The sequence below is a fragment of the Camelina sativa genome, chromosome 15 (assembly GCF_000633955.1).
Source record: "Camelina sativa cultivar DH55 chromosome 15, Cs, whole genome shotgun sequence".
Classification (NCBI taxonomy): domain Eukaryota; kingdom Viridiplantae; phylum Streptophyta; class Magnoliopsida; order Brassicales; family Brassicaceae; genus Camelina; species Camelina sativa.
In genome coordinates, this window is record NC_025699.1 from 3,321,629 (window position 1) to 3,348,672 (window position 27,044).

At 39.1% G+C, this 27,044-nt stretch overlaps 6 protein-coding genes and 1 long non-coding RNA gene across 7 annotated transcripts in view; 3 read left to right on the forward strand and 4 right to left on the reverse strand.

Annotated features, from left to right (window-relative positions):
• Positions 1 to 3,859, reverse strand: part of LOC104745003 (phosphoinositide phospholipase C 2-like) — a 5,487-nt gene extending 1,628 nt beyond the window's left edge. The window contains exons 1-8 of the mRNA XM_010466158.2: positions 3,276 to 3,859; positions 2,565 to 2,761; positions 2,342 to 2,477; positions 2,006 to 2,242; positions 1,682 to 1,923; positions 1,481 to 1,598; positions 1,230 to 1,382; positions 1,063 to 1,149 (exon numbers count right to left, since the gene is read on the reverse strand). Coding sequence (XP_010464460.1) covers positions 1,063 to 1,149; positions 1,230 to 1,382; positions 1,481 to 1,598; positions 1,682 to 1,923; positions 2,006 to 2,242; positions 2,342 to 2,477; positions 2,565 to 2,761; positions 3,276 to 3,572 — 1,467 coding nt within the window. The 5' untranslated portion in view covers positions 3,573 to 3,859. The remainder of the gene's footprint in view (positions 1 to 1,062; positions 1,150 to 1,229; positions 1,383 to 1,480; positions 1,599 to 1,681; positions 1,924 to 2,005; positions 2,243 to 2,341; positions 2,478 to 2,564; positions 2,762 to 3,275) is intronic.
• LOC104745004 lies at positions 3,999 to 4,473 on the forward strand. Its single transcript, XR_760688.1, has 2 exons — positions 3,999 to 4,136; positions 4,244 to 4,473. It is a non-coding gene; the product is annotated as an uncharacterized LOC104745004 (long non-coding RNA).
• On the reverse strand, positions 4,968 to 15,303 carry LOC104745005 (clathrin heavy chain 2-like). Its single transcript, XM_010466159.2, has 30 exons — positions 15,057 to 15,303; positions 14,447 to 14,651; positions 14,052 to 14,140; positions 13,874 to 13,952; positions 13,668 to 13,795; positions 13,470 to 13,568; positions 13,279 to 13,387; positions 13,094 to 13,173; positions 12,784 to 13,011; positions 12,629 to 12,694; positions 12,386 to 12,502; positions 12,085 to 12,282; positions 11,883 to 11,999; positions 11,727 to 11,786; positions 11,447 to 11,533; positions 11,258 to 11,341; positions 11,036 to 11,170; positions 10,885 to 10,947; positions 10,045 to 10,149; positions 9,179 to 9,291; positions 8,832 to 9,084; positions 8,612 to 8,748; positions 8,250 to 8,528; positions 7,162 to 8,164; positions 6,577 to 7,062; positions 6,327 to 6,497; positions 6,038 to 6,223; positions 5,798 to 5,920; positions 5,575 to 5,685; positions 4,968 to 5,482 (listed from the first exon to the last, which is right to left on the reverse strand). The coding sequence occupies exons 1-30, from the start codon at positions 15,099 to 15,101 to the stop codon at positions 5,327 to 5,329; spliced, it is 5,112 nt and encodes a 1,703-aa protein (XP_010464461.1). The 5' UTR covers positions 15,102 to 15,303; the 3' UTR covers positions 4,968 to 5,326.
• Positions 15,799 to 19,220, forward strand: LOC104745006 (glycosyltransferase-like KOBITO 1). Its single transcript, XM_010466160.2, has 11 exons — positions 15,799 to 16,322; positions 16,465 to 16,614; positions 16,727 to 16,779; positions 16,942 to 17,050; positions 17,138 to 17,272; positions 17,386 to 17,430; positions 17,549 to 17,736; positions 17,950 to 18,091; positions 18,199 to 18,245; positions 18,423 to 18,510; positions 18,617 to 19,220. The coding sequence occupies exons 1-11, from the start codon at positions 15,927 to 15,929 to the stop codon at positions 18,872 to 18,874; spliced, it is 1,611 nt and encodes a 536-aa protein (XP_010464462.1). The 5' UTR covers positions 15,799 to 15,926; the 3' UTR covers positions 18,875 to 19,220.
• On the forward strand, positions 19,324 to 20,579 carry LOC104745007 (V-type proton ATPase subunit E2-like). The gene is made up of 5 exons (XM_010466161.2): positions 19,324 to 19,691; positions 19,789 to 19,945; positions 20,022 to 20,224; positions 20,304 to 20,403; positions 20,488 to 20,579. The coding sequence occupies exons 1-5, from the start codon at positions 19,489 to 19,491 to the stop codon at positions 20,530 to 20,532; spliced, it is 708 nt and encodes a 235-aa protein (XP_010464463.1). The 5' UTR covers positions 19,324 to 19,488; the 3' UTR covers positions 20,533 to 20,579.
• LOC104745008 (BTB/POZ domain-containing protein At3g08570-like) lies at positions 20,820 to 23,978 on the reverse strand. The gene is made up of 4 exons (XM_010466162.2): positions 22,941 to 23,978; positions 22,741 to 22,807; positions 21,473 to 22,636; positions 20,820 to 21,369 (listed from the first exon to the last, which is right to left on the reverse strand). Exons 1-4 carry the CDS (start codon positions 23,024 to 23,026, stop codon positions 20,833 to 20,835), a joined length of 1,854 nt encoding a protein of 617 aa, XP_010464464.1. The 5' UTR covers positions 23,027 to 23,978; the 3' UTR covers positions 20,820 to 20,832.
• On the reverse strand, positions 24,104 to 26,491 carry LOC104745009 (ADP,ATP carrier protein 1, mitochondrial-like). The gene is made up of 4 exons (XM_010466163.2): positions 26,340 to 26,491; positions 25,173 to 25,609; positions 24,713 to 25,087; positions 24,104 to 24,618 (listed from the first exon to the last, which is right to left on the reverse strand). Exons 2-4 carry the CDS (start codon positions 25,599 to 25,601, stop codon positions 24,322 to 24,324), a joined length of 1,101 nt encoding a protein of 366 aa, XP_010464465.1. The 5' UTR covers positions 25,602 to 25,609; positions 26,340 to 26,491; the 3' UTR covers positions 24,104 to 24,321.

The following is a 27,044-nucleotide window of genomic DNA, read 5'->3' on the forward strand; positions in this document are numbered from 1 at the left end:
GGCAAGCATGTCTGTCCTCCAAAATCATCTTTCTCTGACATGTCATACTCATGAACTTCTAATCGCAGCAGAGCCAGCTCTGGAACGGTTAATGGGAACTCAAATACCTCATCCCAAGCTGGGATCCAGTTATCCTCCAATGTCTTCGTCTTCTTCATTATTGTATCCCCTGGAACTCCAGCTATACCAACCTGAGAATGTATGTATCAAAGCTCAAATTATATTGCAATCTGAAAAAGACAAGGAACAATCCTATCTCAAAATGTTTTACATGAGGTTTAAGGAAATCGAATTTACCCTTGTATAGAAGTCAGGCGGTGAATATTGATCAAAGTGTGTGTGGCGGAAATCAAAGTACCAGCCTTCTCCCATGTATACAGTTACCTAAGGATAATCAAAGGAATCAAGTTCACCAATTTTGTATTGGCAGAAGGAGAGACCATACAGAGAATCAGATATCTCACCCTAAGTGTTGTTTTTACAGGTAGAGTAGCTTTTGGGTCAAAGATGTCATTATCCGAACCACCTTTCAGCAGAATATCTGGTTTCTTGATGTAGCCACATCCGCCATTGGCTCTAAACATTCCTTGCATTAGCCACAATGATCTTCCATATCCCTGTGTACATGAAAAAGAAAAATCACAATAAAGTTAGCTGAGGAATAAGGTTGATGTCTTGTAAAGTGAAGCTTCTCCAAAATAACAGAAGTTGATACCTGCATATTGAAAGCCACCATTTGAGCACCGTGGCTCCAGGCAACCAACGGGTTGTAGTTTGATGAAGTAACTCTAGTTCCTTTAGGGTAAATCCTCAGCAAATTTTGTTGAGTAAACCTGCGCACACCATGATTAACAGGATTCATACTGAGTTGATTAAAACATAAAAAACAAAACATGACTATCATTCATGTGATTACCTCACAATCTGTTTTGCATATTTTTCAGCTGCCTTTTCAAGTTNGAATGTATGTATCAAAGCTCAAATTATATTGCAATCTGAAAAAGACAAGGAACAATCCTATCTCAAAATGTTTTACATGAGGTTTAAGGAAATCGAATTTACCCTTGTATAGAAGTCAGGCGGTGAATATTGATCAAAGTGTGTGTGGCGGAAATCAAAGTACCAGCCTTCTCCCATGTATACAGTTACCTAAGGATAATCAAAGGAATCAAGTTCACCAATTTTGTATTGGCAGAAGGAGAGACCATACAGAGAATCAGATATCTCACCCTAAGTGTTGTTTTTACAGGTAGAGTAGCTTTTGGGTCAAAGATGTCATTATCCGAACCACCTTTCAGCAGAATATCTGGTTTCTTGATGTAGCCACATCCGCCATTGGCTCTAAACATTCCTTGCATTAGCCACAATGATCTTCCATATCCCTGTGTACATGAAAAAGAAAAATCACAATAAAGTTAGCTGAGGAATAAGGTTGATGTCTTGTAAAGTGAAGCTTCTCCAAAATAACAGAAGTTGATACCTGCATATTGAAAGCCACCATTTGAGCACCGTGGCTCCAGGCAACCAACGGGTTGTAGTTTGATGAAGTAACTCTAGTTCCTTTAGGGTAAATCCTCAGCAAATTTTGTTGAGTAAACCTGCGCACACCATGATTAACAGGATTCATACTGAGTTGATTAAAACATAAAAAACAAAACATGACTATCATTCATGTGATTACCTCACAATCTGTTTTGCATATTTTTCAGCTGCCTTTTCAAGTTGTTCCTCGCTCAAACTAAGGCGTCTTACCTTGTCAGGATCTACCTTTAAACACTCAGTAATCCCACCTTTTGGTTTCCCAGCATGGATTGCAATCAAATGTTTATACTGAGGTGGTGCATTCTTCTTAATCTTGTCTTCTTCATCATCATCATCATCATCATCGTCATCCTCGTCATCATCATTTCCATCCAAGTCATCCTGCACCAAAAAAGAAAACCAACATCTTTTGAATATGAACACCAACAGAACTGAAATGAAGATGATTTGTCTTGATACACACCTTGGCTTCACTTTTTTGCCTATCGATAAAGCTAGGAACTTCTCTCCCCCAAGCTTCTTCATCACCCAAAGCTTTACCTTTCTGCACCACTTCCTCATCTTTTCCTTCTTTGTACTCTTTTGGGGGTTTGGTTGAGATGATGATCCGTCTTTTTAAAGAGTTTGGCGATGGGAACTTCTTCAAAGATTCTCCAACAGGAGGAGTAAACAGAATTTCCCCAAATATTTCAGTAACCATCTAATCAAACAACACATCTCAGTATTAATGTAATCATCAATCAAAGTGGAAAAACAAAAAATCTCAACAAAAACAAAAAAAAATGCAGAATGAGATTACCTCAGCAACTTTAGCCTGAAGTTCTGGAGTAAGATGATCTTCCAGAGTTACAACAACAGGGAAGTCAGATACATCAAAGGCATGTGCTCTGATAGCTTTTAGACATTTGATCAACCCCACAGGTGCAGTGAGAGTCCTGTTTCAAAATAGTTCAGTAAACAAAAATAAACGACAAACACCTAACCTTGAATTCATTCGATTGAGGTCAGAGAGAATATTATACCTTCCGTGAAGAACATCAATATCATCTTTGTTGGAGTTAGGCCAGATATCCAATTCAATAACTCTAACACCTTTCTTCAAAGCATCGATAATAGGCACCTCACTGCAGTCACTGCTAAGCTGATTCCCAGTCAAATATGAATTATGACCAGTGAATATGAAATAATGCGATATAGGAGCATCCATGTCTTGATGCACCTAAACAAAAAGGTCAAACAACAAATTCATTAGAGATAAGTCTAGAATCAAACTAAAAAAAATGAAAGCTAGCAGCATAATTAAGTCACACAATAATAACATAATTGTAAAAAGTTTACATAATTGTATCATGGATTCTTGAGTAAAGAGTTCTTAAAAGAGTAACTGTCACATTCCTATTATGTTACATTCTGAACTTTATTTTTGTTTTACAGTAACTAGACAATAGACATAAAAAGAAAAACCATTATATCGCTTTAAACTCTTGTAGCCGACACATATAAAGCAAAAAAAAAAAAAAAAAAAANTCGAACTCTTGAATCAGTCTCTACGAAACACCCAACAAGACTAGTATTCCAAAAAAATATCACTGTCTCACACCCTTTAGCTACCAAACAAGAAATGTGAATAAACCCAATTCAAAATCTGAGTTTTTGTTACATCAATCAAATCATAGTTGAGTTAGAATTCCTGAACTCAAGAAATCGAAATAAGAGAATGAAAAAAAAACTACCTCATGTAGAGCAAGAGGAGGATTGTTTTCACCAAAAAGGTACTTGAAGAAAGCATCAAGGTGAAGACCATTACGATGAAGGAGAGATGCAGAATTGATAATCGACTGTGCATCTTCCCTAGTAGCTTTTTCCTGCTTCTGAACATCAATCAGAAACCTGTGGAGGTGATCAACGGTCATAACCCCATTCTCAGAGTACTTTTCGAAAATAGTCTTGATCTCACGCGGTGCTTCAGATGCAGTGTAACGAAACCTCCGGCGAAAGCAGAAACACACTCTGTACGTTTGCTTCGACATTGAGGTTTTTAACAAAGAGAGACGGATCTTTTGGGTTAATGATTGGAGACGAAGGAAGAGAAGAGAAGTAAGGGTTTGTTTGTTTGTGTGTGAAAAAAAGAATTTAATCTTATCGTGTTTTTGAAATCAGACCAAAACAAAAAAACAGAATCGTTTTTATTTTGCGTGTCGCTTCTGCCAAAACAAAGATTAGATTTTTCTAGTGAATCTCCGCCATGTAAATGTAAACTTAAATCGATCTTGTTGAACCTTGTCGGAAGAGATCTTTCTTCAATCTCTCTCTCTCTCTCTCTCTCTCTAGTCTCTGTCATTGCGAATATCCTCTCTGGCAAATTCTATCCGTTGGGCTTTTTATTGGGCCTTTTTGATTTAAGATAGCCCATTAGTCGAATTTGTTTTTTTATAGGGTTTTTGTTGTTGTTGTTTAAAGGAGCAATAAGAGCGTAACCTAGAAAATCTTTCTATCTCCTCCGCCGCTCCTTTCTTTGTAAAGAACCTAAACACGATAGTAATCCGAGGAACGAAGAAGGGTACAGCTTTAGGGAAACCAGCATGAGAGCCAAGGTTAGTTATGGGGTTTCTGATATTTTTTATGGATTTTTGTTTAGTGCTGAGGAATCGAAGTAGTGTGTAGGATCTTTAATGGTCTTTTGTGTGTTTGGCTGTTACAGTGGAAGAAGAAGCGTATGAGGAGATTAAAGAGGAAGAGACGAAAGATGAGACAGCGATCTAAGTAGAAGATTTGGGTGTTTGTTTCGTGTCTTTTCTTCTTTTCTATAACCAACTCTTGTGGGAGTTTTGTTGGTTTTGCTATTTGAATGTTTTGTTGGACCAAATCGAATCTATGTTTTCTAATAGAATTATGTTTCTTACATGGAATGATCCACATGAGTTCCTGATTCTCCGTTATATTCTTCAATCTGCTTAGCATTTGGTTAAGTGTCTGCTTAGGATGAGATTTATCGTGGTGAAGATCGAACATTTGATATTAGAAACGATACGTGAAGTCGTTATAGATAAATAATAGGGAAGCTTAAGTGCAGTATGTCATCCAAGAATTCTATATAGTACAGTCTCTAAACAACGTAAGTGAACGTGGGGGTTAATCGAATCCTGTTTTCCAAAACGTCTTGTATGTGTAGGAATATGTTTTACTTACGCATTGCATTTCTAAGTTTCATGTCGTTAAAGTTTCTATTGACAAAGTAAAATGTTGATTGCCTCTGTATATCATTATCTGTTGATGAAAATGATATTCAATCAAAGTAATTTATCAACGTGATTGTGAATAGGGCAAAAGTTGTAATACTTGAGCAATGAAAAAATGATACAGAAATTTATCACTTACTCATTATTATTATTATTATTTTTTTTTGCATAGACGCATTATCACAATGAAAATGTACTAACAAGTCCATTCAATTGTCTCATATTAACTACCAACAACAAAGGTGCAACTCTAAATCGGTTTAAGGAATCGAAAATCAAATGAAAAGAAATGCAGAAAGAACGTACAACTACAAACTCATACGAGTCACTCTCCTCCCAAGATAAATGGCTTTCAACAACAACAAAAAATGACTCATCTAACCACCACAAAATATTACAACGAAATTAGGTTATTATCCACATTATTCCCAGACAAAATTCTGGTCAGATATTGTCTAAGACGAACACCTCCCTAGCAAATTGGGCCGACTATGCGTTTCTGATAACTCTCTCCAAATGCGGATATTAAAACATAAGTTTGTGTCTTAGTAGCCTCCCATCGGTGGCATTCCATATGCTGGCATGGGCGGCATTCCTGGCATACCGCCCATTGTTGGTGGAGGACCATACCCACCACCACCTCCCATTCCTGGCATCGGTGGTGCAGGTAAAGCAAGTGGCAATAGCTGGGCGTACATGTTCTGTTTAACAAAAAAAACCAAAACTCTTTTAAACTGTAATCTTCAGAGAGAACGATTCTGAGTGATACCGAGTGTAGCTGTGTGGTTATTACCTGTTGGGACATGACCTCCTTCTCTTCCTGCTCTTTGGCCTTCACTTCTTTTTGTGCCTCTATCTTGTCCTTTATTAGCTCATCCACTTTGCCAGAGTATTCTCGGATAAACTACAAAGAAAAAAGGACCGGATCAAAAAAATTCATCACAGTGTTCAAATAATGGTTCCATCTCATCGAATAGAGAATCAAAAGAGTGTATTTGAGGGTCAGCATAGATCACCTGGAGGAGATACGGGAAGACAAAGTCCATCATATTGTTGATCCAGGCAAGTTCTAGAGCCACATCTGGTCGGATTAAGTCATAACATACAAAGAGACATGTGGCAAAGCATTCCTTTTTGCCCTGTATAATCAAGCATATTATAAGACAAGGGATATTATTTACCAATTATCTTTCTAATCTGCTAAGCAAAATGAATGGCTAGCCGTAGCATCTCGAAATGCCTAACCATCATCATACCTGTTCAATGAAATACACCAGTAGTTGTTCTGCAAGTTCATGTTCGCCGGATTGTGAAGCAGTTTCCATACAGTCTTTGTACATGTTGTCTTTCTTTGATAAAGCAATTGATTGCTTCCATCTACCCGCTTTCTTGTAGATATATGCAGCCACACGTCTCATTTCAACAAGCTCGTGCTTCTCGATCTGTTCGCATCATTCACAGGAAGATTATATTATCGCACAGGCCATCGCTAATTATATTTATAAAGACAGAAGATATTAAAGGTGTAGCAGGTTTAAACTCTACCTTCTGAGCAAGGCCAATCTGGTCAAAGCTGTCATGTAAATCAATAGACTCGCGCAACCTATCATAGTCTTCTTCTTCCACGTATATCTCATTCAGAGCCTCATTAACAGCAGAGACATTGTTGCTCTGAACTGCAATCATGTATGGCTTGATAAGTTTTAAGTGACCAGCCTGCGATAAGAAGAAACTGACTGTTAAGTAATGCTCAGTTGTTTTTAGAGAAAAAAAGAGTTATCGGTCAGCTTCTAACCTTCCGCATTATATCAACAACACGAGTGTGGTCTAACCGTAACGCAAGCACGTTGAGAAGATCGTTGATTATATCAGGATGCTCTTGCAAGTAGAAGTGCACAGCCTTGTAGTACAATTCAACATTTGCTACCTTGGCAACAATGTCTTTAAATTGCATGTGCTCCCACGCTTCAGGAGAATGGTTCATAACAGTTGTCGCAGCATTATCAAACTCATCATATTGAATATACAGATAGGTAAGTTCCTGCCAGTGCTGTTGTTCATCACAGGCCCGTATAAGCTTGGGAATATTGAGGCGAGTTGAAAATAACTTGATGTGTTCCATAAGTTTTTCATAACGATATCTAGCATAGAGTACACCCAACTCAGTAAAGATACCCATGTGGGCACGTTCCAGCCCAAGTCCACTCTCCATAAGTGAGATTAATTCATTGAAGCACCCTCTGTTCTGGTAGTACTCGCTGACTTCTTCCAAGTCGTCCACCTATTAAGTACCAAAAGATTAACCGAGTTATAAATGAGATTCATTGGGCTATACTATCATAAGATGGAACTTTTGTATCAACTAAGATCAGGTATTCACCTGAATGATAATGTTAAGACCACAGATTTGGGCCAACCGGAACTCTTCTGCATCAACGCAAGCAAAGCATACTTCCTTCCATGTCTTTGCGCTGTTTGCTTTCCTTGCAGCATCAACAGCACCTTGGAACTGTTGCAACTTCACAAGTGTGACGGCTAATTTACCCCAGTTTGATATGAACGCATAGATTATTTTTGCAGCCTCATAGAGAGTTTCGTCATACAGGCGATCACCAACACTTAGTAGATTAGCAACGTTTGGCATCAGAATGAATTCTTCAATCTCACCTAACCTATCGATCTTTGCATATGCATAGATGAGCTCACTGTCAACCTTGGGTTCCTTCACCTTCTGTCTAACCATCAGAAGGTATTTGACCAAGTCATCATAGACATCAGTATCTTCAGAGACACGAATGACCTCCAAGAAATGAGTGGCATCATCAGCGCGGATAAATGACTCAATTGCATCACTGACGAGTCCTTCCCTGAGTTGTGCCTTAGCTACTTGGCTCCAAACAGAATCTTCTTCAACCCGGAAAGCAAACTCAACTGCACGCTCAATGCTTCTGACGTTATCCAGCAATACATTGACAGCCTGAACATTTAAGTTAAACTTCTTGAAGATAGCAAATGCTTCCTCATACAATTGGGCTTCAACTGCAACTTCTCCAACAGCAGGTCCATCAAAGTTGTCCAGCCTGTTAATGTAATCCATAACTCTAGATGGATCTGCCTTAATAGCAGTCAATATAAGCAGATTTTGCAGATTAAAATTCCCACTGAAGGCAGAATTTTGAAGAACAATCTTTTCAAGAAGCTCAATAAGCTCGTGTGGCAGATCAGCAGTCATGAATGCTTTAACAGCTGCAGAAACTTGCTCCGGGCTCTTGCTTTCAGGTAAAGCAGTAGACACAACTTGGTCAATAAGTTGTCGTCTATACTCATTGCTTTCCTCGAGAACCTTATCCCAGAGATCACCATCCATCCTCTCCACTACATACCTACAATTTTAAACTCGAGTATTAACAATCTACAGAGTCACCAGTATTTGAAAAGTAAGAATTTTCATATATAATGATAAAATACCTGGCTTGTAACTTGAACAAAGAGTTTTTGTTAGTGACATTGATGAGTTCCTCATCACATTGTCCTCTTCTGTATGCCACAACCGCCAGGGTAGGATCACGTTTCTCACAGTATTTACCCACAACCTTAGAGTCGTAGTAAGGGTTGGTGGTCAGGAAATGCTCTGGGTTGTTGTTACTGTCGATGATAATTTTACCCAAGGCATTATGGACATGCACGTCTTGGCTTCCCTCACTAACTAGATGCTCCAAGAACTGAGTGAGGAGACGAAGTCGATTTCTGAAAAAGCAGAAACATATTAGTGTTTCCTAAACAAACAGACATAATTATGAACTGAAACCAGAATGACCAAAAGGATTCACCTCTTCTCGCATTCCTCCACAAGTGGTTCGACAGGAAGCAACGAACGAACAGAAAGAATAAGGCCTTTGATAAAATCTTCAGGGCATTCATCATCAAGCAACTGTCCCACAACTAAAGGAGCATTCGCAGGGTTCACCTTTACAAGGAATCAAACGTATAAATATTTTATTAAAAAACTGCGGTCCAACGCATTAAAAATAGTTCCAAGAAACCTTATACCTTTTGTACGTAACCTTCAATGTAACGAAGCATGTTGTTTGTGTAGAGGTAATGAGTAAGATCAGGCACAAAGCCGAAACGGTCGCAGACATTTATCAAAGGTCGTGCATCAGGCAGCTTAGCTTCCATCAAAAAGTTTTTCGTCTTTTCAGCATCATAGAAGTTAGATTCTCTAGTTACACGCTCAACCTCCTTTATTTGACCAGTCTTGGCAGCAGCTTCAATGTACTTGAAGTGAATCTCCGGATCCTCACTAAACACAGAAAGAAAACATTGTCAACACGAGCATATAGATAAAAGAATCACGCATGTTTACAGGAACGAAACAAGATTTTATGTAAAATCACCTCATACTCAAATATGAACCTAGGAAAAAGTATAGCCCTTCGTATGACTTGAACTGCTCAAAGAGCTTAATACATGCATCAACACCTAGTTGCTCACAGTACTCCTTGCAAGCCTGCAATTGCATGGACTCATTAGTGTCACAAAAAAAAAAAAAGATTCATCATATCATACAAATCATACACCACTTACCTGAACGATTATCTGCAGATTGCCTCTAAGGTTGACCAGCAACAGATCCTTCATGCACTCCATAGCCCATTCGCTAGAAAGAGTGCCAAAAAACTCAACAAGAGCCTGCATATTAAGCAGAGTGTTATGCAGCAACTTTACCATCTAGGAGTTTAGCAACCAAAATATATTTCAGAGGCACTACCTGTGGCTCGATAGCATGTGTGTTCACAATTACACGTTTTATATCAGGTAACTCTGAGTAATGCTGCAAAAATCATAAGGAAAAGAAGTTAGAAGATGAAAAGATTATACATATATTTGGCCAGGAAAAAAGGCAAAAAACGAATACCAACCTTCAAGGATTGGATATAAAGTCCAGCCTTTTCACAAAGTTGAGCAACACGAGGCCGGTCATAGTGGCTGAACATTCCATTTGCTAATATCGCATCAGCCACATTAGGAAAGGTTACCAAATTGATCTCCAGAACCTGTGTTGACAAATGGTTAAAATAGTCTGAGGAAAGAGGGTGAATCAAGAAAGAACGGATAGATACAAGGTGGCAACAATTTTCAACCTTAGTTTGTAGAAACGCATGCTCAGGTAAATTTGGCTTCAGCACATCCAGAAGGAAAGNATTAGTGTCACAAAAAAAAAAAAAGATTCATCATATCATACAAATCATACACCACTTACCTGAACGATTATCTGCAGATTGCCTCTAAGGTTGACCAGCAACAGATCCTTCATGCACTCCATAGCCCATTCGCTAGAAAGAGTGCCAAAAAACTCAACAAGAGCCTGCATATTAAGCAGAGTGTTATGCAGCAACTTTACCATCTAGGAGTTTAGCAACCAAAATATATTTCAGAGGCACTACCTGTGGCTCGATAGCATGTGTGTTCACAATTACACGTTTTATATCAGGTAACTCTGAGTAATGCTGCAAAAATCATAAGGAAAAGAAGTTAGAAGATGAAAAGATAATACATATATTTGGCCAGGAAAAAAGGCAAAAAACGAATACCAACCTTCAAGGATTGGATATAAAGTCCAGCCTTTTCACAAAGTTGAGCAACACGAGGCCGGTCATAGTGGCTGAACATTCCATTTGCTAATATCGCATCAGCCACATTAGGAAAGGTTACCAAATTGATCTCCAGAACCTGTGTTGACAAATGGTTAAAATAGTCTGAGGAAAGAGGGTGAATCAAGAAAGAACGGATAGATACAAGGTGGCAACAATTTTCAACCTTAGTTTGTAGAAACGCATGCTCAGGTAAATTTGGCTTCAGCACATCCAGAAGGAAAGCAGTTGCTTCTCGGATCAGATTTCTCTGTACATGCACAAATAGATATATTAGCACCCATTTGCATCTACTGTATATAGGAGCATAACAAGTAATATTGGTGCATACAAAATTTTATACTTATTCACCTACCTGAAGAAAAAGATCAGTGATGGTGTTGTAGTCAACTGGANGCAACTTTACCATCTAGGAGTTTAGCAACCAAAATATATTTCAGAGGCACTACCTGTGGCTCGATAGCATGTGTGTTCACAATTACACGTTTTATATCAGGTAACTCTGAGTAATGCTGCAAAAATCATAAGGAAAAGAAGTTAGAAGATGAAAAGATTATACATATATTTGGCCAGGAAAAAAGGCAAAAAACGAATACCAACCTTCAAGGATTGGATATAAAGTCCAGCCTTTTCACAAAGTTGAGCAACACGAGGCCGGTCATAGTGGCTGAACATTCCATTTGCTAATATCGCATCAGCCACATTAGGAAAGGTTACCAAATTGATCTCCAGAACCTGTGTTGACAAATGGTTAAAATAGTCTGAGGAAAGAGGGTGAATCAAGAAAGAACGGATAGATACAAGGTGGCAACAATTTTCAACCTTAGTTTGTAGAAACGCATGCTCAGGTAAATTTGGCTTCAGCACATCCAGAAGGAAAGCAGTTGCTTCTCGGATCAGATTTCTCTGTACATGCACAAATAGATATATTAGCACCCATTTGCATCTACTGTATATAGGAGCATAACAAGTAATATTGGTGCATACAAAATTTTATACTTATTCACCTACCTGAAGAAAAAGATCAGTGATGGTGTTGTAGTCAACTGGACAACCTCCTTCCATTTGAGACATCATTAATGCAAAATTTACTGCTCCCTGCAAATACCAATTAAAAGACTATTGATATTAATACGGGGAAACCTTTTTCATTCTATATACCGTCAGGTCAAAATTATTTAACATGTTAACTGATTCATGAATCTTCATGTGCTTATACAACAAATATCCAGTAAACTACGACCTTCCTTTCATAGTTTAATATGTAGCAAGAACCAAGGGCCACACTAACCTGAGGATCTGTACGGAGTATGGTTTGCAGAAGAAACATGTAATCAGGTGTGTACCCAACCTGAAGTCACAATATGAAACAATGGTACTTCATGAGCACAATGAACTTTAGGCTAACCATAGCAGCAGAGGCTAAACTACAGATCTTGTTGCTTACCTGCTTTGAGTAAATCAGTATTTTGTCAAACTCCCTTCTTTCTGCAAAAGCAGCTACAACTTTTGGAGTCGCCCGAGCTTTGATGTATATTTTCAAAGCAAGATCATTATCCACAGTCTGGAATAAGAAGGTTTATCGTTACAACATACTATAGGAGATATATAACACAAGTTAAAGAAAAGATTTTCCATTTCAAAATTACCTTGACAAGGTCTCCAAGTTCTTCACTGCATTCTAGCTTATCCTCTGCCAACCAGTTTTCCAGGAGGTTCTTCTTGTTTTGGTTCACAACAAGCCGAGATAGTTCCAGTGACTCATATGAATTGAGCTTCCCTCTAGTCAAAAGAGTCCCAAAATACTGTAACAGTGGAGGAGTTTGTCCAGCTTGTACAGGAACACTCTGCAAAATTATTAGTGCAACGTTGTAATTTCAAGTTAATGTTACCTACATTTAATAATAATAAACATGTTCACACATAGGTGCTTAGATATGGAATTGATACCTGAAATTTGGCCACTGTATCAGGTGTCCTTAGAATTCCTTGAGGAGATTCAGCAGCAAGCTCAGCAGCCTCCTTGTACTTTGTTTGAGCGAACAACTCTTGGAACCGCTGGACAACCTACAACATCCGAACTGGATATGAGAAATTTCACATTACCAAATGACATTCTTTTTCTACAGGCTGCCCTTTTTCCAGTATATTTACTTCACCAAGACAACAGATCCATGATAAAAATACGCATACCAGATTTTCTGCACCTGGGAGGTTTCCTCTTTTAGCAAGATTGACAGCAAGTTCCAAATTGTTCAACTGCGAAACAAAAACATAGATTTATTAGCATGGCATGATGATATGGGTAGCTTGTAACGGGAAAAAAAAAGCATAAAAGATTAACATACTTGGCCACTAATAAAAGGTATAATGGTAGCCTCGTTTACTGTTGCCAAAAGAACTTGTCCTCGCCTATTAATGGCATAGAAACCCCCAACTGAGGAAGCTTCGGAAGTCAAGAAAATTGGGTCGGGACTAATCCTATTTCTGTAGATAGCAGAAGCAGTCTCTAGATCGTATACAAACAACAGGCCTAGCTTGGTGATAACATAAATCAAGTTAAATTTGTGAGAGACCTGTCAGGAAAAGGAAAAATTAGTGCCAAGAAATTTTCACTAACAACTTACGAATATAACTAATAATCAAGCAACAACAAACCTGCATGGCAACAGGAAAATCATCAGCAAAATCAGGGGGGAAAAAGAGATCTGCTTGCTTCTTTGTAAATGATGGTTTTCCTGGTAAAAAAATCGCCAACCTTTAAAGATCAGATGATAGCCAAATAAAAATGTTACCAAATACACTAAATAACTGGGAAATATAGTTGTGTAGAGGAAGCTAACCGGGTTGGGCACCAAGTTCAATGACATGCAACTTTGATGTTATCTGCCCAGCATTAAAACTCTTGCTTGCAAAGGATATAAGAATAGAAGGATTCTCATTCCCAGGGACCTAATATTAATAATGTTGCAAGTCAAACTACAGTTCAAGATTAGACCATAGAACGAATTCGCCAAAAAAAACAAGTAGTTACCTTAAACTGCGCAAATGACGCAGCATGTGCCTCAAGGGCCTGGCTCCGCTGTTGATCCACGGAGAAAAGCTGCATATTTCCTTTTACTAATTGTTGTCTCTACAAAATAATAATGAAGACAAGATCAGTCAGGAATTTGCAACATGTCTGTAGTTTTGATGTCTTTATTTAACCTAATATATGGCACAGTAAACCTACCTCAGGAGAGCCAGGAGCAATTCCAATTAAAACCAACCACTTCTCATTAGGAGAGCACTTATAGTTTATAATTTGATTGTTGGCCAAATTTGCCGTTCTATCAAACATCTTAACTGGCTCAGTATCACCTAGAAAACATCGAAACAAAATTAGTAACACAAACACATGATATGAAAAATTTAATAGTATGCTGAAAGATATACAACCTTCAATTGACCAATGATACACGGAAGTCTGTGTGACCAGCCCCAACATCTTTGGTGTAATCCATTTCCAAAAGACAACCTGTAAACACATGAAAGATAAATATTCCAAAAAAAATGAGGGTACATGAAGTGCAACAGCAAAGATAATGGGTTACAATATCTTTGCATCAACACTCACCTGCTCAGGCATCTGATGCGATTTCAACTTTGCTTTTGCTTCGATGTTAAATATCTGTAGATGATCCTGAGTAGTTCCTGGAACTTGGGCTGTAGAAAAATTAAACAGAAAAGTGAACAACTAAGTAAGGAAGAAAAAAGTAATATCCAATATACGGAAACATCAAACAAACAAGATTTCTATTCTAATCATCTGGTTTTAAGATACGATCCAATATGAAGGCATGAATACAAAGTTGAGAGCAAGGAAAATTAACAGATAACCGAAATAGATAGCAATATGTCACCAACTAGACGAAGAAGCAATGTTGGCTCTAAGTGGCAAACTCCTATGGGTGTCATGACCGATAATCACAGCACAGCGATTTTTTCAATAGAAGGAAACAATTAAAATACCTTTTAAAGCAAGGATCCTCGAGTTTGGATTCATAAGAGCAGAATCTGCAGTAATAGGCCTTCTTAAAGGCTGCATCGGCATATTCATATCTATGATTACAACACTGTTTTGTGGTGCCGTCTCTCGTACACAGATATACTTGTCGGACTCCATAGTAACATTAGTAAACGTAATGAATTGCTGATTGATCCCAACGCTCGGAAGCTGCAAATCAAAAAAATCAAAAACGAAGCGTTATGTCACATTGTTCCATATACATAGTAACGAGATCCGAGTATATAAGTACATTGTACACTACAAAACAACATAAAAATCCGGGATCGTAACACAGATCTGAACATATTTAGAGAAATTGAATCAGAAACATGCATTCCCCGAACAAGCGATCCGTTTAAAAAAACAAAATAGAGAGCAAAAACAACGATCCATCAGAATTCAGAACAATAAGAAGCTGGAATCAATAAAACAACAGTTTCAGCATAGATTAAATTATCAGAAACGAGAGAGTTAAGCTACGGAAACATCTAAATCGATCAATACAACGCTCGATCCAATGAGATACACATATATTTATCGAAAGAGAAGAGTGATAAAGGAAAGAGAACTCACCGTCAGGACCTCCTTCATCGTGATTGGGGCGTTGGCCGCAGCCATGTTTGACCACTGATCGCGGTAAGAGAAAATCCGAGGTTAGAAACAGATCCACAGCCGAGAAGGAAGCGCCAACGGCGACGAGAAGAGAGAGGGAGAGACCGGAGAAGAAAAAGAAATCGCTCGCTGCCAGTCAGATCTGAAGGCAAGTGAACGAGAAAGGTGATGATGGTAGAAGGAGAAACGGGGAGAGAAAAAAAATGGGCTAGTAATAAAAACAAATATATAGGTGTAGTAAGACTTACATTGTAAGAAATAACGAGAAACGATCCGATCTTATATGAACAGGCCCAGCCCAAATTGTTCCTTAATGGGCTTCACGCGTCTAGGTTTTTAAAATCCACGATACTAATAATAATAATACAAACCATAAATATGTTTATTATTGTCTACAAATTATTAGAAAAGACGAATTTTAATTAAGGAAGTGCATAATAAGCTCAAAATGTGATGAAACGTGTAAAATGTTTTATGGTGTTTCTCTTAATTGTTAAGGGACCAACCTAAAACAAACAAAAAAGTTTTGTTTCAGAAAAAAAAATTAATAAAATAAAATAAGCAAGAATAGAAGAAGATCTCCCAATTTTTATTATTTTATTATTTAATACTATAATAAAGGAGATTATTTGATTTGATGATATTATATACAGTAATAGGGTTCAAATTCAATTTTATCGATTAGATCTCAGAATCAGTGACAACTAAATCAAAGAACAAAAAAAAACAAAAAACAAAAAAAGGAAGAAGAAGAAGAAAGATCTAAGAATTGAGTCGTCTTCTTCCTCATAAACATTTTTTTTTTTTCTGTTTGAAATTGGAGGAGCTACTATGAAATCGAGTCACCATCATAGAGCTCCACTGATTTCATCTTCTTCATCATCATCATCTTCTTCTTCTTCATCAAACCACTCTTTCGTCTCTAGGCTCCTTCTTCTTCTTACATTACTTCCAGTTTCTCTTGCTTGTCTCGCTTTTATCCTCCAATGGCGAGGCGGTGGTTTAGCCGATCCTGCATCTGCTTCTGTTCGTTCCTCTACCTCGGTTCCTGGCGGTTCCGATCTCAATCACGAGGTCTTTCCCGGCATGGAGACTGTTTCATCTGTCTCCCCTAAGGCTCACCATTCTTCTTCCTCCGACTGCTCTAATCTAGCTCGCAGCTCTTCTCCTTCTTTCCCTTACTATGGTGATTGGAAGTTTGGTGTTGATACTAACTTAAAGCCTAAGGTTATCTCAAATCCCACTGCTTTAGAGTTTTTTTGGATCGATCTGGATTCTAAAGTTTAAGTTTTTTGATCAGATCTGTATTTGTAAATACTTTACCTTTTTGTTCCCAATGTATATGATTCTGACATTGCTATTGTTACAGATATGTATTACGACTAGTACATCAGCTGGATTGGATCAGATTCTACCATGGATGTTCTACCATAAGGTTCTTGGCGTCTCCACGTTTTTTCTTTTCGTAGAAGGGAAAGCTGCTACTCCGAGTATTTCAAAAGTTTTGGAGTCTATTCCCGTGAGTTGAGCTACTTATCTTCGGTTGCGTTACTTATTTTTAGCTGTTTAGCTCCTAGCACGTTAGTCCTGTAGGCATAAGTGGACTAAATGTAGTCCGATGTCTCTTTCAGGGGGTTAAGGTAATATACAGGACGAAAGAGCTTGAGGAGAAGCAGGCAAAGAGGTTAGTAGACTATGTCATTGCATATTTGTTGCATATCATGAGCTCTGGGAGGCTCTAAGTACATGTTTTGTCTTTGTATGTTCTGGGACTTATAGCATTATATTGTGATTTCTGCTACTGATCATTTCACTGTCATCCTTTATTTTTGCTTTGCTTCGTTAGCCGGATTTGGAATGAGACGTGGCTGTCGTCTTTCTTTTATAAGCCCTGCAATTATGAGTTATTTGTCAAACAATCTCTCAACATGGAAATGGCTATTGTCATGGCAAGGGTAAGCAATTTTATTCGTCGTATTTAGTTGATTTTTGTTCATGTCTCATGTAATGTTCAATGTCTAATTGTTCTAACTACATATCAGGATGCGAGCATGGATTGGATACTTCATCTTGACACAGATGAGCTAATATACCCAGCAGGTGCTCGTGAGTACTCATTGAGACGGTTGCTGCTTGATGTTCCTCCAAATGTGGATATGGTTATATTTCCAAATTATGTGAGTTTGACATCTGATTCTTACATTGCATATTATCAGCTAGTGTTGTGAGTGTAGAGTTCCTTATATGACCTGGCCTGGCTCTGCATTATTGTTTTGGATTTTGTCTTTAGGAAAGCAGCGTAGAACGAGATGATATCAAGGATCCTTTCACAGAGGTATAACTCAGTTTTTTACTCATTTTACCTGCGAGAGTTGATTAAACTGGAGTATTGTAGTGTCAACAGTTTTTTGTTTTGTTTGTTATGTTTTCTGAGATATTTTTGGTGCAAGCAGGTGTCAATGTTCAAGAAGAATTACGATCATCTTCCTAAAGATACATATTTCGGAATGTACAAAGAAGCAACACGAAATAACCCAAACTACTTTTTGACTTATGGTAATGGCAAATCAGTTGCTCGGGTTCAAGATCACCTCCGTCCAAATGGAGCACACAGATGGCATAATTACATGAAAACTCCCAAGTATGTATATTATAGATTAAAACATAAGTAAATTTTCTGTTGGTTGAGGAATATGATAAGACTTTCTTGTTAGTCTACTGTCTACTATAGAAACATGCAACTAGCTTAAGGGAGTTAGCAGTGGAGTGTAGTTACGGTTAATAGCTTAGTTAATTTTCCTGTCTGTGAAGCCAAATCGTTTTCTGTATATTTTAACCGGATAATTTTTGTTAGTGAGATCAAATTGGAGGAGGCTGCTGTCCTACACTACACGTATGCAAAATTTTCGGACTTAACATCCAGGCGTGATCGATGTGGCTGCAAGCCTACAAAAGAAGATGTGAAAAGATGCTTTATGTTGGACTTTGATAGATCTGTGAGCATCTTTTCTTAAAATCTCTAAAACTCCTTAGTCATTTCAGATCTCTATATTTCAGCTCCTTTTACTATTTAATGATGCCGTCTGGATGCTGAACATTGTAGGCATTTATAATTGCGTCGACAGCAACTGAAGAAGAAATGTTAAGCTGGTAAGAACCTCACCTGCAGACTTGCATTCTTTCTTGGGTACTTGTGCGATGGAAAACTTTTAACATTCTTTAACAAGTTGGAAATGTTTTGACTTTTGAGGCAATATCTGGTCTTGATAGTTTTGCACTCTTTACAAAATATCTGGTCTTGATACAAAAGTAATGTATCCTGTTTAGGTACCGTGAACACGTTGTATGGGGAGACAAAGAGGTGAAGACAAAACTTCTTAGGAAGGGTATTCTGACTCGCATTTATTCACCAATGGTAAGACCCAGCAATTCTTCATACAATGTTCCAAACACAAGTGTCTTGAGTTCTAGGTTCTAGCAAGTCAATTGTAAAACTTTATTACGTTGGTGGTAAACTGCAGGTTGTTATACAAGCATTAAAAGAATCTGGTGTCTTCAGCTCGGTCGTCTCATCAGTTTCTACAAATCTCTCAAAGAAAAAGTTCTTATCATCAATGCACAAAAGCAACTCATCCAGGTCTACTGCATCTGAGTCCCTTCCAGCAAAGGAAAACAAGTCTGAAGGCATCTCTGCAAGGCACCTTCTTGGGGCTGAATCAGCAGTCCCTCCTCAATCGCCACCTGGGATGGAACACGCTAAATTTTTCACAGAGGAATAGCAGGTTTTAGTACCGAGCTGATGTATTCGCTTTTACTGATATCGATACTGGGTGCAATATGAGTGCTGTGTAGCTTTAGGAAGCCAAGTGAAGGGATTGGGACAAAGAAGAGTCAAGAAAGCGGGTTTGTGTGATTCTTACGATCATCTTGAGAGACATAGGGTCCTCTTATCTCATTTTACTCTCCTGCAACTTATGATAGATAAGTTTGCAGAATATTTCTCTTGCCATTGTTATTTCTATGTAAGTTTATTACCATGTACAGAACTTCAAAGCGCCAGGCTTATTATACTCATCTTTTTCTACTTACATTATATAACAACGCGAGTGTTATGGGCAAGCTTAATACCAAACATCTATTTTTTTTGTCAAGTTTAATCAAAATCAATGAAACTAGGCCGAACCGATAAAGACCCAATACACACATCTTATCATGAGGATGACACAATCTGGATTGCCAAAAACAGGTATGAAGAAAGAGTCAATGGTCCATGAAACGAAGATTTGGCACCAAAAAGCGGAGACACCTCAACTTACACATAAAAGCATCGTACGGAGGTGGTTTTGATGTGATGGTTGTTGTCTGAGAGAGACAAAGAGAGAGAGAGAGAGAGATGAATGATGCGGATGTGTCACAGCAGATACAGCAGATGGTCCGGTTCATCCGGCAAGAAGCAGAAGAGAAAGCAAACGAGATCTCCATCTCCGCCGAGGAGGAATTCAACATTGAGAGACTTCAGCTTCTTGAGTCTGCCAAGCGTAAGCTCCGTCAAGATTATGACCGCAAGCTCAAGCAGGTCGATATCCGCAAGCGAATGTCAGCTTTTTTTCTCCCCTTCCTTAGCTTCCTCTATTTCTTCCTCCTTTTACTAGGCCCTTTAACTCATTCATTCCATATATGTTTCTCTCTTCAGCGACTACTCCACGCAACTGAATGCAAGTAGGATCAAGTACCTTCAAGCACAAGACGACATTGTTACCTCCATCAAAGCCTCTGCAGCTAAGGATCTTCTCCGTGTCTCCAACGACAAGAACAATTACAAGAAGCTTCTCAAGAGTCTCATCATTGAGGTTTACCTATCTCTCACCCTTTCTCCCCTCAATACCCACACGTCTTTACCATTATATAATACATTACTGCGTACAGAGTTTGCTGCGCCTGAAAGAGCCATCAGTATTGCTGAGATGCAGAGAGATGGACAAGAAGATTGTTGAATCGGTTATTGAGGATGCTAAAAGACAGTACGCGGACAAAGCTAAAGTCGGGTCTCCTAAGATCACCATCGACGACAAGGTCTTCCTCCCTCCACCTCCTAATCCTAAGCTCCCTGATTCTCACGACCCTTACTGGTAATACTTCTTTTTCAATCTTTCTCTCTCGTTTCTTCTCCATATATATCTGAACAATGGTGACGTGTGATTGGTGAAGCTCTGGCGGGGTGGTCTTGGCCTCTCAAGACGGCAAGATTGTTTGCGAGAACACTTTAGATGCACGCCTTGACGTCGCCTTCAGACAGAAGCTTCCCCAGGTTTGGTCTTTTCAATTTAGGGTTGTTCTTCTTTCCCACCATTCCCCCAATCTCTACCAATAACTCTTCTTCTCATCTCTGCAGATCAGGACACGCCTGGTTGGAGCTCCTGAAACTTCCAGAGCATGATCCTGTCACCCCCAAGTTTATTTAATATTTTGCTTAGGCCACAAATAAGTGACACATTTTGGCCTTGTGATACTGTCACCTTTTAGCAGGAGATCAACTGTTTTTTTACTGTCTCATCCTTTTCATCTTCAAAATGTTGTCAAGACTCAAGAGAGAATAATTACTGAAAAAAAATTTAAAGTCAATTTCCTCTAGAATATGTTGTCTAGACTCAAGATTTTTCACGATGTATACACAACTCATTACTAAGGAATCACACCTCATTTTCATTGCATACAGTATTTACATGTACCAAACTACCTAAAACATAGACTCTGTTCGGCTCCTACCGGTTTTTCTCTCCAACCTCGACCTAGACTTGCGGTTAGCCTTCCGCCGCTTCTCTTCTGTAGGTCCTCCACCAAATATCGAAATCCTACCAATCCCTTTGGAAAGAGAGGTCAGCAATGTTCCACCATGACCTGGCTTCTCCATCATCCCTTGTTTCATCAAAATCTGCTCCTTCTCTAACTCAGTCAGCCTCACTCTCACCCTCGAGATCTCCAACTTCAGCTCTCTGTTCTCCCTCCTCAGCGATGCATAAGTGTCTCTCGGAGACACAGCTCCGCTCGCGTTCCCACTACTAAGTTTCTGAGACGACAGCACAATCCCTTCCCCTGAATCTCCGGACATAACATTCTTCATACGCAGCTGTTCTGAGTAGAGGACACGAACCACCATCTGCACTGGCAACCGATCATTTTGAGCCACGTGGTTGCATGCTTCCTGTGAAAGCTTCCGAGTGTCTATAAATTTGCAGAGACTCTTGCATTCTTGCTCGTTCAGTGACGGATGCCCCTAACCATCATCACAAAGACATTTCCCACTATTATCAATACGAAACGTTCCAAAAACAGACACAAGGCTTCCCTTTTAAGGAAGGATATAAGTAAAACTTTACCTTGAGAAACATATCAATAGCTCTGTATAGCCCATCATCCATGACACGTGCATAATCAGGCAATATCTCTACCAATGACATGAACTTGTGCAGACTCAGACACGGGTCTGGTGCGATCTCTGTCAAGTACGCATCCATGATCCGACCCACTTTCAGTAATGAGCTATGGCACGTGGAGCCAGTAAGATTCTCAGTCTCATTCTCGTAACATTCATGATCTTCGTCATACTCCACTTCATCCTCTATCTTCTTGAGAAAGCAAACGAGTATCCTATGGACAGTGTCCACATCATACATTGAATCTCCCTCTCGGAGAACAGGTATGAGTAGATCATCGAGAGACACTGTTTCTAGCTGCTGAGCTATTCTCCGCTCGAGCTCAAGCCTGCAAGAGATGGCTACGTCTATGGTACTCCCTACCCTCAACATTCCGAAGAGGAAACTCAATGGGACTTTGTCATTAGGGAAAAGGCTAACAATGGCTTCAACAACATTCCTCTGCTCGTTCTCAATCGTACCCGAGTCAACCTTGGTCCGCTCTTTACAGTTTCTTATACCTTTCAACGATTCTTGAGCGTAATGCATCAGAGACATGATAATACTCTCTGACCGCAAACCAGTTATCGCCATCGCCGTTACAACTCGTGCGTAATAGTCAATCCTGAGAGCAGAGAGGTCTTCAATCCACCACTCTGGACAATCTCGCTTATTTTCCCCTGACTCGTTGCCTCGGTTCAGCCGTGACAGTCCCAACACTAACTGCTCTCTGCAAGCATTCACAGCGATGGCCTCAACACACCTTTCAGGAATATGGGCAGTTTCAGCAATGTCTTGAGGGTTAAGTGTCTCACAAGAACAGAGGACTTCCACAGACTTTTCAAGACTGCGAAAGGCAACTTGCTCGAGGTAAGTCTCAGTACGTGCGATCAAATTCTCTTCTTTAAAGTCCTCAGTCATCTCAAGATAACCAGCTCCACAGCGGAGAGCGACCACGTTGGAGATTGTAATCTCGAAGTTGATCCCGTAGCAGAACTTCATGGCGAGTTCAAACGTCTTAGACCCACCTGGAAAGTCTCGGAGCTCTGTATACGACAGGTTCGAAGATGATTCCTTCATCTTTGCCACCATTTTCCTAATCTTTCCACACCGAGCAACCAGCGGAAACTGCAACACAAACAAATTCCGAAACTCGTTAACTAAATTTCATCGAACACTTTGTGTAATGTTAATAACAATGAAAAAAAAACAGATCACTAGTATTCACTAACCTTGTGGAGTAAAAAGGACTCTCCATCCACAACGATTGTGATGTCTCCCTCAACATCTGAGAATATGCTGCAATTTCATATGGTAAAAACGAATCCTTTATGCATCAGACAAGTAACAATGCATAAAGGAACAAACTTTGACATTGGTCTCTGAAGATAGATAAGAACAAGAGAGAGAGAGAGAGAGAGAGAGAACAGACCGAGTGGCAAAGGAGCTGGAGAAGATGGAAGGAGCAGGAGGAGTAGAGGAGGAGGAAGATTGAGAGTTGTCCGAGATAATACCCATTGTGACCTTGACGAGGAAGAAGAAGACTCGGAGTTTGAGGAGGAGCCTTTCAAAAACATAGGCTTTGAACACTTTCCTTTTTAAAACCGCATTAGTGTTTTTTATAATTGCAACTTTCAATTTCGTAATCTTGACTCCAATATGAAAGAGAAGAGAAAGAGGTAAGCTTTTTTAGTGATATATGTTTCAGAAACACGTGAGAAAAGCCGAGAGGGGGTTTGTGTGGCACGGAGCTCCATAAAGACTCAATTATAGTCTCTTGGGGACACACATACACACACTTTCACTTTACTAATTGAGGGCTCTATTACAACCTCCACTCCACTCCAATTTTCTTTCTTTAATCTCTTTACTACACTAACCACCTATGAACCCTACCTTTGTTACCACTACTTTTGCTCTAGTTTGTTTCACCAAACATATGACATATGGTGATCTGATATGTGTAAATCGTAATCCCTGTCGGAGAAATATCCTTTCCAATGGCAGCAAACAAATGGCAAAAAGACAAGAGTCAATAGATCCATCACTAACACATCAGTCTATTTCTATTTTATTTCACACCTTACGGAGACACCTTTTGTCAACTCAAGCCTCTATTTGGTGTGTTCTTATTGGAGCTTCTTTTGCTTCACTTGATTTATATCAATGTTCATAATTCCAAATCGATGTGCAACTCTATCTGTAAACTTTCTTATGTACCATGCTTATTTTATCGTGTCTAACAGTGAATCATTCGCTTTCCTAGTGAAATTATTAATGCAATGCGAGTGAGCTGCAGGTTTAGGAAGCCAAGTGAAGTGGGAAAAAGAAGACTGAGCGAAATCGATAAACAGAACTTCAAATAGGCTCAGATTGGTTCTTCAAAGTTCAAATAATTTTTCTCTCCTTCTCGACATTTGAGTTTGGAGCATTCCTATAGACACTGTTTAATCCTATTAACAGAACTAAAAAATTTCTCTACCAGGCTTGGGTAACGGTACTACTAGCTATTAAGAAACTTAGATAAACTAATCAGACATTGCAGATTATTTATAAAATAAAGTAATAAAAAAAATAAGTAAAGGAAATAAAAACTCAACAAATCCAAAATTCTTTTAAAATCGAAGAGTCTAACAACTCTCACAAACATGAATTATTCCATAAGTAAAAAAAGTTGGCGTCAGAAGGATATAAAATTTGGTTTAGGGCTCATGCCTCCCTAAGTCTTAAGCAAAAAAAATTTCATCAACATCTCAGTTTCTTACGGGTCTTAAACCGCAATTAAAATCGAAAAAAGAGGAAGGCAGCAGCACTTAGGCACCGCCTGATCCGTACTTCTTACCGAAGACAATCAGCTGCAATTTGTCGTAACCGGAAAGCACACCAGCACCTGCAACGGCACGGAGAATGTTGGCACCAGCTCCCTTGAAGAGTGACTTGGCTCCTTCGTTCTTGAGGATCTGGGCAAAGGCGTCCATGGAACTCTTGTACTTGACAGCCTCGCCTGACGTCATCATCATTCTTCTGCGGACAGTGTCAATGGGGTAAGATGCAAGACCCGCACCATTGGTGATGACCCATCCAAGAGCAAAACTAGCGAAGAAACTATCCTGAAATAACCAAAGGAGAATAATAACATGTCAAAACCAACCAGTGATAAGTAAGAGAACACACAAGTTCAGAGAGAAAGACAGCAATACGAACCGACAAGTCACCAGTGAGGAGAACAGGCTTCACAGAGTCATAAAGTCCAAAGTACAGACCACGGTAGACAATGATACCAACACAAGAGATGTTGAATCCACGGTAAAGACCAGCAATACCATCAGACTTGAGAGTCTTCCTGTAAACATCGACAAGACCATCAAACTGTCTACCACCACCTCCTTTCTTTGCAGCCTTGGCATCATTGGCAAGACGGGTACGGGCGTAGTCAAGGGAATACACAAACAGAAGGGAAGAGGCACCAGCTGCTCCTCCAGATGCCAAGTTACCGGCAAACCACTTCCAGTAACCATCTCTGTCCTTCTTAAAGTTGAAAAGTCTTTTGAAGTAATCCTTGAAGGCAAAGTTCAGGGCCTACCATAGACAAAAAAAAGAAAGAGATTAGCACAAAATCAAGTTGTTTCAAAAGCTATAAAAACAAGTGTGAAACTAAACCAACCTGGGTGGGGAAGTAACGGATGACATTGGCGGTGTTTCCTCTCCATAGAGAACCAAACCCTTCATCCTTCACAGTCCTGCCGAAACAGTCACCAATACCCTTGTATGGCTCAGAGAGCCTGCCAGCTTTAATCATCTCATCCTGGTTCTGGATCAAAAGCTTAACACGCTCAATGGGAGCAGCAGCAGTCTTTGAGACGGCAGCAGAAACACCTCCCATCAAAAAGTCAAGAGCAAAGTTAGTGAACCCTTTCTCTCCTGGAGCCTGGACAAAGACTGGAGATGCAGCTGTGGCCAACATCCTGGATGTGGGAGGAAACTGGAATGCAGCGTTGGAGTAGTTTCCATAGGTTGCATGCCTCTGGTACATAGAAGGCCTCTGGTAAGCAGATTTCTGCGCAATAGTGGGGTGCTGAACTTGATCAACCATTTTGAACTCTGCAAAATTACAAAACCAGACGTAAGTATCATATGCCTAACAGTAAGGTATATCAAAGAATGCTTTACCAACACAAGTTTGAAATGTAATTCTAGTAGTCTAAGAACCTCCCGTAATAATAGTCAAAATCAGTATCAAAATAGCAAGCAAAACTGAAAGGCATATCACAGAAAACGTTTCAAACAAACTAACCCACGATTATTGGAAACAACAGTGCTCAATTCAAACATCTAGAGGGATCAAAACACGATTACTAGACTAAAGATATAAAAGCAAAGCAAGATGATACAAGTAACAAAGATTCACTAACCACATATGTTAAAGGTAAAGATCTGGTAGATCATAAGATCAAAAACTTAATCTGGTTTCACAGCATCACAATTTCCAAAAACAGAGTCGCAAACAACAGATCCAATACATTTGAAACTAAAGTCAACAGATCCAAACCATTCCGATAAATAGCAGATCAGAGAAACTCACAAATAATAAGCAGATCTATAAAACAGATACATCAAAGATTCGGAAATGAGCTGTACACATTCCGATCGGGATAAAAAGCAAACAGATAACATCATTTCTCAATAGAACAGTCAGATCTACGGATCGGAACATCTCATTTACCTTATAGATCTAAGAAACGAAACACAGATCGAAGAAACTAAGAAATAAAAATGAATTCGAAGAACAACGAGATCATATATATAAAGAGTAAACAGATCTGAGAGTTACCTTAAAGAGAATCGATGGATGAGCAAAATATCTGGAAAGAGAGAGAGAAACTCCGCCTTTTTCTCACGGAGATGAGAGCGGCGAAGCAAAGAGAGGAGACGAAGTTTTCTCTGTGGTGAAGAGGCGAGGCTTTGAAAAGAGCGAGTCTTAGCCCTTTTATCGTCTCGAAAAATAGGGTCACAGAGGTTTGCGTTCGTCACTCGTCCAGTGGGGACGGGTTTCTATCAGATGCAAACAAAACTATTTGGGCCTTGTTGCTTCATATCCGTTGGATCATTCTGACTGAAACACGAGGGATTAATAACCGTCGATATCGTTTACTTTCTTAAAAGAATAGTTTTTTGTATGATGGTACGACTCTGCTTGCTAACCGTTAGATCTTGAGCTTGGAATCTAGAACGTTATCTGGCGTTGTTGAGGGGCAACTAGTGAATGGACGGCTGGAAGGGCAGCGTGGAAAATTATTTTGTCTACCATACCGGACCAGATCAATTTGCAAATATCTTTATGACAAAATTATTTATTAAATAAATATTGAAGTGTTCAATTGTTATTTTTATTCGAATTATTTTTTACTATAAAGATTGATTTTCGAATGCACAAAAAAGGCATGAAAAGAATATTAACTGATATCTTTCTATATAAACAACTTGATTACAATGAGATATATTCCTATTAGCGATATTAATTTCTGTTTTTAATATG